Raw genomic sequence first — 13895 nt, 5'->3', positions numbered from 1 at the left:
TCACTAACATTGTGCAGCAAGAATTTTACCTCTACTTCCTGAGATCGATGACCAATATGAGAGTCAGTGGTGGTGTTGGAGAACATATCACTAACATTGTGCAGCAAGAATTTTACCTCGATTAAACTTCTTTTTCCGACCCACCAAATCCCAACATGTATTATGAGTGTCTGGTAATCTGGTTCCCCCGCAATAATCACACTTGAGCTTGTCTTTGTCATCCGCCATCTTGTTTCCCATGAATTGTTTCTTCACTCCAAGCTGACCACCTGTGGTTTATTAATAGCCATAGCAGCCCTATCGTGACTAGCATGATACTCTTCAGCAGCACTTCTACAACTCACTTCACTTTGGATATTCGTACACCAGAGGAACATCATCTCTGAGCTCACTCAGATATCAGTCTTGCCAAACATTGAAATATACGTTGTTGTTCAACATGCCTCTAGAACTGTGCAGTATCATTAGCATTTTCTCCTCAAATGGCTGATAATGGTATAATTCCTCCCACATGCTTCGTAGGGCAGAAAAATATTCAACAAGCGTCTTCTCCCCCTGAGTCAAATGGTAGACTTATTTTTTTTTGAATGGCAATGGGATCTCGTTTGTTAAAGTTGATAAAGGCAAGCAATGTTTTTTTACTGTGAATACATTTGAGAAACATAATCTCAAATTTGTTCTGAGAACAAGGAGCCCCTATTGATGTAAGGTTGACTAGAATGCAGTAATAACCTGGCCATAACAATGGAGTTCTCTGACTCCCACTTATCATACAACACGTCTGAACTGTTTGGTTGTGTAACTATGTCAGTGATCTATCCCATCTTACTGTGACCAGCAATATACAACTTAATGGATAGAGCCAACTCTAAATAATTGATCCCATCCAACTTTACAATAGTGATCTGTAGACTTTGATTATAACGATGGGCACCCATAACTGATCCACCACTGTTACTTTTAACTGCAAATGTATCCATGCAATGACTGGTTACAAACATCCGTACGACCTCAATAACCCTCATCAGAACCCCAGAGAGGGTCCACTTAGGAGAATACTCTTCAAAAAACTAAGCATAGATGATGAATGAATGTAGTAGTGACACATAAAATAGTCCAACATGAGTAGCAATTGTATTTTATTTTATTTTTTTTGAATGGTAGTAGCAATCGTATTTTCAAACCCAAAAAGTATTTCAAGCCCATCCCACAAGTCTGGAATTGGAATAGATCAAGGGAAAAAAAAGGTTAGGGTTGGTAAAAATAAGGAGAAACCCCTTTACATGCTTGAATCTTCCCGGACTCCAAGGCAATCACTTCTAGGCTCTCCAGAAAATTGAATGGAAGTATATCATTCCATTCAACTAAACTACAGACAGATTTTTTGCCATACGAATTCCAGATTTCACCAATCCAATTTTTCCAGGAATTTTTCAGAATAAAAAAAAGATCTGATCATACCTGATCAAGGTTATCAAAAACACTAGGAAAAAACCGAGTAAATCCCTTAAATTATCCTCTTCCACTTCGTATACACCCTGTAAGGGTTGAGACATCTGACCGTATAGCTGTATACATCAGCTGTATGGTCGGAAAAAAAAATTGCAAGGGACCATTGGTCATTGGACTGCTGCTCTGATACTATGTAGAAGATAATGAGAATGAATGAGAGGAGGTAGAAAAGGGAAGACAAGAATAGAGAAAAGAAAGAACAGAGAGTTGGGGAGAAGGGGATTGTGTACCCCACGATCCATTTTATACATTATATAAGCAACAGAAAAAAGAAAAAAATGTACTTGTGAGGCTTATCGTAATACATCATCTCAGCAGCCTGGTATTGTTTAGTTGCACATGATTTTTTTCTCCATTTCTGCTTTGGCATTCGAGATGTTTGGACAGTTTGCATGCAGTCTGATTTCCTAATTGCTTGACTTTTTCATTTGATGATCCTTGAAAACAATCTTTTGTTAAAGAAGTGCGATTGGGACAGATCAATTATAGAGAAAAATCATGCTCCATCAGTGATTTTGACACCTGTCCTAAAATGATCAAATGCCAACAAAACATCATTTCCAAGACAGGTATCCAAAGCAGCAATGAAGTATAAAAACAAGAGTACATCCATTTCAGCAGTTTGAGGCACATTCTACTACATTACAGGCTGCATGCCTGCATCCTGGTGTTAATTAGATACAGTTGTCCGACCTATCCATGATATCCCAACCATTGTATTTTTGTTCCACACAGGAAACATTTTAGTTTCCAAACTCTCAAGTCTACATGAATACAGCGTACTATAGGTACAACCAGAAATCAAGCATGTGTGTACACCAACATACACGATTATCTGGAGAAGGAAAGAAAATTGGAATCATGTATCAAGGCATTCATGCACTCTGATCTTGATTTAAAACATTGAATGTGTATTATATTCAGGGACATTAATGTGTAACAGTATGATATGTAAATAATATAACAGTAATACACGTACCTCATCTGTGCAGCTTTGGCAGCTTGAACTCCAGCAAGAGCATCTTCAATCACAACACACTGATTGAAATTCAACAAAGGATTTTTAATCAAAGTACAGTTCAGAGAGAAGAGAGACGCGAAGAGAAGAACATTCCTCACGCGGAGGAACAACGCTTTACGAAAAACTTATTACATAGTCTGTTAGCTATTATACCTCACGAGGCGGTACATTCAAGATCTTCGATGCAGCTAAAAAAATATCTGGAGCAGGTTTCAAATTCTCAAATGCATCTGCTGACACAATCGCATCAAATCTGACACATAGAAGGAAACCACAGCATCATCAGACTCAAGAAATATTGACAGAAAAAAAAAATAGAGGTGATAAAGAACCAAAATTCTCATTGGGCATGTCAAGGAAAGAAATATAGCAGTACTATCTTTATAACTCCATCTGTTGTGGTTGTGGATTCCTAATTATGAATTGCTTGGATTTAAAAAATAAAAATAAAATTGCTTGGATTTATACTAGAAGTGGAATCCCTCAATTTCTCATAGCAAGTAAATACATCAATCATTGTAATTAATTTATCAATGGATCCTACTCCTACTGCGTGGTTCCATACGTTTTCAGGTGAAACTCAGGAACTGTGTGGACAGAAAAGACATTGTAGGCTTGGCATGCTAACTTTTTTGAGAGGAGTATAAATTAAAGACTAATGCCACAAATGATAACACGAGGGAAGGAATATTGCAAACACATAAACAGGTCAATAATTCATGTTTCTGCAACGGCCAGGTGACTATCCATTTAGATTCCTTCGGTAAAATGAGTGATTTTATCCTGTTGCAACTATGATATTTGATTAAGGCACTTGGCAGCTTGGTAAAAAAAGGCATTTGGCAGCTTGTTTTAAATACATTTAAAAAAAAAAAAATCAATGCTTCTAAGTTATATTCCCCAAAAGTTTAAAGCATAGATAAAAGGATTCGTATATTTTTTATTTTCTCCCTCGAGGTGAAAACACAAAAGCAAAGAAGTGTAGTAACAAGGAGCATTTGAACAATCTTTCCAAGTTGAAGAGGTTGGGTATCTGTGGGTTGAAAGGTGAAGAAAAATCACTAAGAATTGTTGCAAACTCAGTAAACAAAGAAGCGTAGTAACAAGGAGCAACTGGACAGACTTTCTAAGTTGAAGAAGTTGGGTCTTTGTGGGCTGAAAGATGGAGAAAAATCACTAAGAATTGTTGCAAACTCAGTAACTTAATCAGCTTGTACTTAACCAGTTTAGTTCTGATTAAAGAATTTCATGAACAGTTCCTTGTTTTTTTGGAATTGTGGCAGATTTCATTCAAAAACAAAGGGAAGACTAAGATAGTCAACCCAAAGTACAAAGAAAAAACAAAAGGAAAACATAAGAAACAATACAAGAGGACAGAATATCATCTCAAGGAGGGAGGAAATCAAACACCTCCAACCCCAATCTCCCAATCCCATCCCTAGCTAGTCTATCGGCCTCCTTGTTGGCGGATCTTCTAACGGGGTCGAATAAGATTGACGACCCTTCCACTTTATCTAGGATGTCATCAAAAAAATGAACAAATCTCCACAGGGGAATGGGAGAGCCTCTAAGTCACCGAATAACATCGAGGGAGTCTCCCTCCACCATCACCATGTCCAAAAGAACCCTATCCAAACATTTTAAACCATGGTGTGCAGCACGAACCTCCGCCTCACTGGCAATAGGCATAGAAAAAGCCCATAGGACCTCACCCCTAGAATCTCTTAGGACACCAACAATTCCGGCCGGGCCAGGGTTACCCATGCTAGAGCCATCAAAGTTAAGCTTTAACATCCCATAAGGTGGGGGATCCGAGCATGCACTATAGGGGAGCGGCGCTCACAACTAAAGCAGATCTCCTTCTATCCCTCCCATAGATCGAAGGCTGATACAAACAGAAAGGAGGGAAGGTACTTCACTCAAGCAATAGTTAGAGCAATTACTTTGGTGGGAGACTTGGCCACACCATCAAAAACTCTAGAATTTCTCTCCTTCCAAAGGACCAATAGGGTTGCAAGCAAGGTTTTAAATTTCGACCGAAATCCGAAATTTCGGTCAACACCGAAACCGAGATGTTCTGAAACCGAAATTTCCGAAAAGTACCAGATTTTGGTCGAAATTTCAATAATATATCGTTATTTTATTCCTTTACGGAATTTCAACCGAAATTTCGGTAATTTCGTCCAAAATTTCGGGAGAAAAATCCTTCGTTTCGATTTGATCTACCGAAATTTCGGGCTTTCGGCTAAAATTTCGGTTTCGATGAATCCTGAAATTTAAAACCTTAGTTGCAAGGAGGGAAACGTTCCAGAGAATTTTACCTTTTTTCTTCCATGGCACCGTCGCCCAACCATCCAGTAAATCCAAAAGCTTGGAGGGAAAGACCCAAGACAATCCAAACCTTTGGAGGATACTACTCCACACCTCTCTGGCAACTTTGCAATGAATGAAAATATGATCAACCATCTCCCCCACAGGTATGCACAGTGCACAATGATCAATTATTCATACCCCACGAGTCTGAAGGAAGTCTATCATCTAAATGCGACCTCAGGATGCCACCCAGCCAAGAATGCAAACTCTAGGAGAGGCTTGAAGGCAAGGCACAAGCTGAATGTAGAACGATTTGACAGTAAGAACGCCAGTAAAATCCCAGATCCATACTCTTTTATCCACCCTAGACCACTTGATGTAACACCCCTCAAGTAACTCAAGAAGCCTAGCCACAGAAGGAAGTTCCCGTTCGAAGAAGTTTCTTCTAAAAGCCGGGCTCCATACAACCCTGTCAAAATTGACCAAGTTAATAGCCAATTGTGCCAAATATTTCACAAAATTTGAAACCCATCAAGTTATTTTAAGCCGGCACCCGGTTCTCAACCAAGCTGAGCAACTCAGGCAATTTTTGGAGTTTGAATGTTGAGTTTTAAAACACATTACCCCACAAGACTCATCCTTTCTAAGGCACGCATAAAACACCATCATCTAACTTTCTATAACCCTTCACCAATTCAAGCTTCACCACCAAGATCCCTGGATGTCAAGCAAATACTTTCTAGGGACAGTGTCACTTTTTGGGGAAGCGATATATCCAGATTCATCACAACCATAGTTTTAAAACTCCCCCGCATTACCATTCAAAAAAAAAAAAAAAAAACCCTCCCCCACATCATCGTGGACTCCCCCGAGTCAACTCCCATTTGCCTTGGCCGCGTTCCGCGTTTTGTTCTGCAGTGTTAATAAAAACTCATTTAACTGTCCCAAGTTATGACCGCGTCAACTAAGTACTCAGCCGCGTCAGCCGCGTTCTTGGCAGCGTCCACGTCGAGTCGGCAAGGATTTTTCTTGGCCGCATTTTGACCCGCATCCGCATTTTGAAACGTTGATCGCAACCATAACTCTCATGGGAATGCTTATACAAGAACTTTTATAACCATTCAAAACAAAAAGAAATAGAATTTTATAAACGTTGCGAATTAGGTGAGAGAAAAAAAGATACACATTTTCTTCTTTTTTCTTTTGGCAGGTAGAAACTAGTATATTTTGCATTTTTCAATTTTGGATCAATGCCATCAAGAAGAAATCAAGTGTCTTTAAAGCATTGCATTACAACATTACCTCTGCAGTATAAAGCCAACGACAGTTGACACCAATACACTGAAAAGAACAAAACGTAAAATATGAAAGTGTCCTTGCCATGGACCATGTCACTATAAAAGGCTAGATGCATAGCATATCTGACATCGTTAAGCCAGATATAAGCCTCCTACACAGGGATTACCCTTCTACATGCAAGGCCGCTCAAATCATTTCCAAGTATGGAAAGATGTAAATAGGTGGCCACATACAATATATCCATACCCAATAGCAAAAATAGCTCCACCCCCACGCCCACCCCCACCCCCCTCCCTTAATACTACTAGAATGTAGAAGTGACATACAGGAAAATGTATCAATTTGAATCCCTAGACTAACTAGCTAGACCTCGTTTCATTCTATTACCAAAAAGTATTTCTCAACAAAGGCTGGCACGGAAAGCAAGATCATCATGGGATATGGGTAGGAACCCTCTCAACTAGACATGTAAACACTATCAGATATGGTTGTAGATTTTTACTATTTCAGTTCATGTAAACTTGAGCGTTCCAACTTTCAGATCTAATCTTGAGCCAACTAGAACTTAAGAGATACATACATGTATATTTAAAATTGTCAATTCTCTATTGTTTGGGTCTACAACTTCATAGATTCCACAAGGAAACAACCATTTTCACTAGTCAACATACCTAAAAAAGCACTGGGAAACCTGCAGATTTATTAAACCACCAAGCAAGGGCCCTGACAATCCAACATTGTGACATAAGAGCTTGACTTCACAACCAACAAGGCAGATGACAACAGCTTGATGAATAAATCAATCATAAATTCATTAGCTAGCCAAAACCATAATGAAATTAGGAACCAATTACTGACTTACTGATATTCACAATAAAGAAGAGTTGGTATTGACATAGTTTATAGATAAGACATTACTTTTAACATCAGTGGATGTTTTAATCATTAATTTCCAGCCTAAAAGTTCTCCCCTTAGTCTTCTAATACCTTTTGGGATTTTAAAACATTGTTCAAGCAAGCAACCAATCAATGAAGAAACTATTATCTACAAGAAAATATGTAATGTGGATAAGTTGTCAACCAAGAGATGTTCATAACTTCAATCTTTTCCTGAGCCATGCAATTTCCTTTTAGGAAGGACATTATGCATATGGGCAATAGCTGCGGTTAATTTTTGAGGGAATTCTGCCATGCATACTTTTTGCATAAGAGTCCGTGCAAAGGTATGATGAGCACACAAACTAAAAGAAGAAATGGACAGTTTGAATGCATCAATGCAGCGACATTTGGATAACAAAATAAAGGAAACCGGAGACTGAAAACTATCTAAGATCATCTGAAGATGAGGAGAAGCATAACCATGTGATTGGAAGAAAAGTAAGAAGGACCTTAGCATACATTGACAACGGTAAACCAGCAGCATCTAAATTTGCATCAACCTTGATGCGATCGGCACTGGATGCAACGGCAACTTTAAGACCATTTCCTTTACACTGGTGTACAAAAACACCGTCAAATCACTTATTTCTGCAGCAATCAATTAAATTAAAAACCAAAAATAAATAAATAAAACCTTCATAATGAGTTCAAAGGCGCCTGGGAATCCAATGCCAGAGTTTGGTTTCGCATACTGCAAGAAGGAGAGAATTATTTCTGCAGTTTAACAACAATTCGAAAACAAAAACCAAACAGTAATGAAATACCCATTAATTTTACCGTCGGCGTGTCTATCGTACAGAGATTTATAGTGTATATATATCAATACCTTATTAAGATATATTTCAAAAAAGTGTTTCTTTGCCACCTCAGGATCAAATTCCTTAACTCCTTTCACAGACGCTACACCACCTAAAAAGTTTGCCTCACCTAGCACAATAATAGCAGAAAAGAGAATGCCCTCACATTAGCTACGTGCAAAAACTTAAAATAAGAATAGCAAGAAGTCTCGTCCATCATAAGCCTGTTAATTTCACAGAAAATTCCAAAAGATAACATCAATGTCAAAAGTAGGAAAGTGTTTACCTAAGGAGAAGCAAGAGCTACGTTTTAGATGGGATTCATCATTCTATCATTGCTTGCATAAAAAGAACCACATAATTGAAACGAACCACCAGATTATGCTGTGAAAGAATGAAAGTATTGATCCACTAAAAGAAGGAAAACATTTTGGATGGTAAAAAATAAGGTGGAACAGAAATTGCACCAGATCATAGGAAGCTTTTGGGGACTGATTTGCGTGTCTATGGCCTGGGGCTGCATGTAGGTTTTAGGAGAAGGGTAAGGTGTGCTTGGGAAGGGCTTTGACTCAATGATAGTGAGAGTTTAAGGGTGTTGATCGGCTATATTAAAGAGAGGGAAAAAGAGGGTGACTTTAGGGTGGAGGAAGGAGGAGGCTGAGAATCGGTTGAATCTTTGGGTGTTTGTGAAGGGTGATTGACGATCTGTTGACGGCTATTTGAATGAGAACAAACATAGAGGGAGGAGACTTACCTCCAGAGGTCCAACAATGGTGATCTGCGACTTCTTTGTAACTCGGGCAAACTCAAGGGGGCTTCGACGGTAACGGCAAGCAGCAGGTGACTTGCGTGAAAGGGCAACAACAAGCAGCAGATGGCTTGTTTAATTAAAAGCTTTTTGAAATTTGTTTACAATAAGTCTATTTATAAAGTTTTGATTACCAATCCTAGTCAAACTCAGACTTCCTCATTCTACTCAAACTAAAACACAGAGCAAAAATTATACTACTAAAACTAGGACTTTTAATAAACCAATAGGAAATTAGAAAATTTCCAACAAATAAAAAGTAAACTCTAATAAATCAAAGAATCTTAAGCATTGTGATCAACAGGGGCCATTGATCTGGTCGGCGTTGCGATCTCCTGGTCTTTTAATAGCATTGAATTGATCGACGATCTGGATTGTTGGATTGCTGATCCGACGGTTTCAGGCAGTCCGATCAGGGATCTTATAGTCTTGGCCTTTGATATTCGTGTTCTGGCGAGATGCACCCTCATCAATTGCCAAGGCGGCATCAAGTCGACCAAAAACAAGGGACAGAAAACTAATTAGCGTCGGCCAAAGTTGGCAGCGGAAAACCAGCTAATAGCGGGCCAAAGTTGGCGGCAAAATAAATGTTAAGGAAAAAAATTTCAATATTGCATATTTAGCAAAGTTCTGGTTCTTTTAGAACCATCATGATTGTACCCTTACAGACAATAAGAACTTGGGTCCATTACCAAACTGGTTTCTATGTATAAAATAATTCATGGAAGATTATGAGAAGAAAAGACATCCAAACTCAAAAAGTGTAGTATTCTGTCTCCAAAAGCCACAATTGTTTTCTTGTTCCGGTCATCAAGACCTTTTTTATTAGGTTTTTGCTTTATTGGGCCAACGCCGGGATTTTATGATCCCTTCTCCTCATCCCTTACGACTCTTGGGTTGGCGGCCACCCAGAACAATTGTCCTTGGATAGCGTTGGGTCAGCCAACCACCACACACAGATGACGAACGTGGCCCCTAGATGTGATTTCATGACCAACACAATCCGCAGTTTCTAGTGCAGCATTGGCAACAACAAAGTAATACATATTTTTTTGCTCTTAATCATCTTGCTATTCAATCCTAAATTTGCTTGTTGGGCTCCGATACCAATTGTAGAAATAGGATCAGGGCATTCAATCACCTACTAAATCTATTATTTCATAGAATTAAAATGTTATATCACATACAATAATCTATTTGTGTCAATCTTGGAGGTCTATTGGAATTACTTTAATCTTAACTGTGCAATTAATCTAGAATGCAAAAAGATATCAGAAGCTTACATTGATCGGACATGGCAGATGATCAATCTGGGCTGGGTCTTCTAATACCTCCTTGGATGATCATATCTCAAATGGGATAGATCTCCTGATGATCAGTTAGATGGCAGTGGAGACAAACTCCTCTTATTTGTAGAAAAATAACTATTAGGGGACGTTTGGATACGCGGATTTTAGAATATTGGATTGCCTAAAATCCTAGATTGGAGACGAGAGAAGAAGGAGACCATCCGTCGTTTTCTGATTTCTTGCCCTTCTTTCCGTCGAGCAAGACAGTAGGAGATCGTCCCGTGTTTCCAGGTTTTAGAAATTTCAGGATGGAGGAGAGATATTTTAAACCTGGATTTCTTACTTAAAATCCAGGATTCTAAAGAGAAGCGAGACTAAGGGGCCGTTTGGATACGCAAATTTTGGAATCCTGGATTGCCTCAGAATCCTGGACGGGAGACGAGAGAAGAAGGATATCGTCCGTCGTTTTCAGATTTCTCGCCCTTCTTTCCGTCGAGTGAAAGAGTAGGAGATCATCCTGTGTTTCCAGGTTTTAGACATCTCAGGACGGGGGAGAGATTTCTAAAGCCTGGATTTCTTACTTAAAATCCAGGATAATGGATTGTAAAATCCAGAATTTTACACCGCTTTCAAACTAAAACCTGGATTCTAAAATCCACATATCCAAACAGCCCCTAAGAGTGCGGGAGGACTGCCATGGCTTTCAAACAGGTATCCAAACAGCCCCTTAGGGTTCTACCAAAACAATTAACTTAGGGCTGCACTAAAACATCCATGTCACATTAGGATGCTAAGATACACTGATTACCCTTATATCCTTTACTAACCACTAATGCTATCATGACAACCAACTGCCCCCCCCCACACACATGTGATTATTTGACGCGCGGGCTGCAAGGCATACTGAATTGGAAATTTCCCTAAGGGTCCATACATTTTGGGTTTAGTTGTTTTTTGTGTTTCCTAGTTAGAGTTTGCTAAGTAGAGTTCCTTTATTTACTTTATTTGTTTCCTTCTTGTAGTAGGAGTTAGTTTCTTTTTTGTATTTCTTACTATTAGCTTGTATTAGCCCAACAATGCTTGTTGCCTTTTTTTTAGCTTGTTGCATTTTTCCTTTAATGTCTAAGCGTAGTAGGAGTTCTCAACTAAGCCTTTGTCCCAAACTAGTTGGGGTCGGCTGATGAATCCTTAAGAAAATTTTCATGAAGAAGGTGAAAGGATCTACCCGGCTCAAATTAACTAAGTCTAATCCTGACACTAGTTGGGTTCATCTACATGGATCATTTTCTTCCATTCTATCCTATCCAAGGTCATGTTCTCTGTTATGTTCCTAGCCCTCAAGTCTTACCTCACTGTTTCTACCCAAGTGGTTTTCGGTCTACCCCTACCTCTTTTTACTCTATCAACTTGGCACGAGTCAATTCTTCTCACTGGGGCATCCAAAGGCCTATGTTGGATATGTCCAAACCAACTTAAGCAAGACTAAAAAATAATAAAATTAATAAAATTAAATTAATGTAAATGTACAAGGAGGTTTTTTACACTTGGTTTATGAAATAGAATTTATTTTGCTTCCTGAATAGCAATTTTTACTTGTTCTTCGTGGATTCGAAGGTTTATCCGATCGGAGGTCGATGACAATCAACCCCCGACTCATTCTTCACACTTCTGACTACGCCATGTGGTATCAGAGCCCTGGTACATTACATGGCTTCCCACGGAGAACGGGAAAATCAAGAAACCATGACGGTAGAGATGTTCAACACTCTTCAGGCTACCGTTAATAAAATAGCGGAGCAATTGGCACGGTTGAATCTTATTGAGCGCAAGCAAGCCCATATCGACGACGATGATCGATGACGGGACGCTCAAGCTCTATGTCAGTTCCGCGCTCCGGCCCTAGAGTTACATATTTTCCCGATGATGATTACTCTAGCGAGGAGGAATTTGAAAACATCATCCATCCAGGTATGCCCGTGGTCACATTCCGCAAGCCGCAGCTCATGATCACGATTATCGTATTCAGGTGGATTTCCCCGATTTTAATGGCCAACTCCACATCGAGGATTTTCTTGATTGGCTTGCGGCGGTCGAGAGATTTTTCAACTACATAGAGGTTCCCGAAGATAAGAAAACAAAACTCATGGCCATCAAGTTCAAAGGAGGAGCTTCGGCATTGTGGGAACAACTTCAACTTTCCTGTACAAAGATGGGGAGGCGACCAATACGGACATGGCCACGGATGCGTCAAGTCCTTCGCGAGAGGTTTCTAGCCATTCCTTATGATCATATGTCTTCCAGCAGTACCAAAATTGCCGACAATGAAGTATATTAGTGCGGGAATACACGGAGGAGATCTACAGACTATCGTCTAGAAATGATATTGCAGAGACAGAGACACAACGCGTAGCACGCTACATTGACGGTCTTCATCGGGAAATCTATGACCAAGTAGCTCTTCATCCAGTTTGGACACTATCTGAAGCCATGAAGATGGCCGAGCGAGTGGAGACCATGCTCAACCATCCGGCCCAAAGGACTTCTTACGTAAGCCAAGATGTGGTAGAGACACCACAAACGGCGATTCCGACGGCACAAGAGAAGGAGGTTCTCAATTCTCATGTTGAGGAAAACAAACAAGTCCAAGCATTCCCGACACGAGGAAGAGGAGGTGGGGATATTCCATCTACTTCGACAACAGCTCCAGTTCCAGGGCGTGATCCTACGAGTCGCAGTTCGAGCAGCGGATCGTATGCTACAAGTGCAACCAATTGGGTCACAAATCCAACGGGTGTCCCAAACGCGGTCGGCATACTACAAATCTAGTCATTAGTGACGAATATGAAGAAGATTAAGAAGAACATGAAGAGAAACAAAATACAGAAGATCCCATTCCTTCTACTTGTGATCATGGGCGATCATTGATGATGCATCGTGTTATGTGCACATCAAAGGTAGAGGAGTTCATGCAATGCAACAATCTCTTCAGGTGCAAGTGCGTGGTCAAAGAAAGAGTTTGCAACGTCATCGTTGATGGAGGTAGCATGGAGAATTACGCATCAAAGGACATGGTGATGAAATTCAAGTTAAGTACAGAGAAGCACCCTACTCCCTACAAGCTTGGTTGGATTTCAAAGGGTAACAAAACGAAGGTAATTGAACGTTGTCGTATTCCTTTTGAAATCGGTGCTTGGCATACTGAATTGGAAATTTCCCCAAGAGACCATACGTTTTGGGTTTAGTTGCTTTTTGTGTTTCCTAATTAGATTTTGCTCAGTAGAGTTCCTTTATTTACTTTATTAGTTTCTTTCTTATAGTAGGAGTTCGTTTCTTTTTTTTATTTCTTACTATTAGCTTGTTTTAGCTAAACAGGGCTTGTTGCCTTTTTCTTTAGCTTGCTACTTTTTCCTTTAATGTCTAAGAGTAGCAGGAGTTCTCTCTACAAAAAAGAGTAACGTGAATAAACAAGGAGGTTTTTTACACTTGGTTTTTATGAAATAGGATTTCTTTTGCTTCTTGAATCGCAATTTTTACTTGTTGTTGGTGGATTTGTAGAACGCCCTTCATGGATTCAAAGGTTTATCCGATCGGAGGTCGACAGCAATCAACCCCCGACTCGTTCTTCGGCTTCCAGCTGCGCCAATATTGGACCATTAATTTTGGATCCAACAATCGGGTTGGGGGTGACAATCGGTTGCCACAATATGAAATGAACAGGGCCTTAGTCGGCGGGAAAATCCAGTAATATCACAGTCAATCCCACTCTTCAATCTAGACTATCAATCAAAGATCAATGGTTGTCCACATAAAGTCTTTCAGGAATAATAATAATAAGATAATATTCCGTATAGCGTTTGACAGGGTGCGAATAGGAAAGAGATTGTTTTTGAGCAGTTGGTAGATGACAAAATTCTACA

General features: G+C 39.6%; 1 protein-coding gene across 3 annotated transcripts in view; it reads right to left on the bottom strand.

Annotated features, from left to right (window-relative positions):
* Positions 1 to 13895, bottom strand: part of LOC143852688 (haloacid dehalogenase-like hydrolase family protein) — a 71785-nt gene that overhangs the window by 57101 nt on the left and 789 nt on the right. For all 3 annotated transcript variants that reach the window (XM_077362227.1, XM_077362226.1, XM_077362225.1), the window contains exons 2-6: positions 7911 to 8011; positions 7719 to 7775; positions 7544 to 7638; positions 2687 to 2786; positions 2492 to 2550 (exon numbers count right to left, since the gene is read on the bottom strand). In XM_077362227.1, the coding sequence (XP_077218342.1) occupies positions 2492 to 2550; positions 2687 to 2786; positions 7544 to 7638; positions 7719 to 7775; positions 7911 to 8011 (412 nt within the window). The remainder of the gene's footprint in view (positions 1 to 2491; positions 2551 to 2686; positions 2787 to 7543; positions 7639 to 7718; positions 7776 to 7910; positions 8012 to 13895) is intronic.

The sequence above is a fragment of the Tasmannia lanceolata genome, unplaced genomic scaffold (assembly GCF_043159265.1).
Source record: "Tasmannia lanceolata isolate RefF3 unplaced genomic scaffold, GAP_Taslan_0.1 ptg000019l, whole genome shotgun sequence".
NCBI lineage: Eukaryota > Viridiplantae > Streptophyta > Magnoliopsida > Canellales > Winteraceae > Tasmannia > Tasmannia lanceolata.
This window is presented reverse-complemented; position numbering and strand designations above follow the sequence as displayed.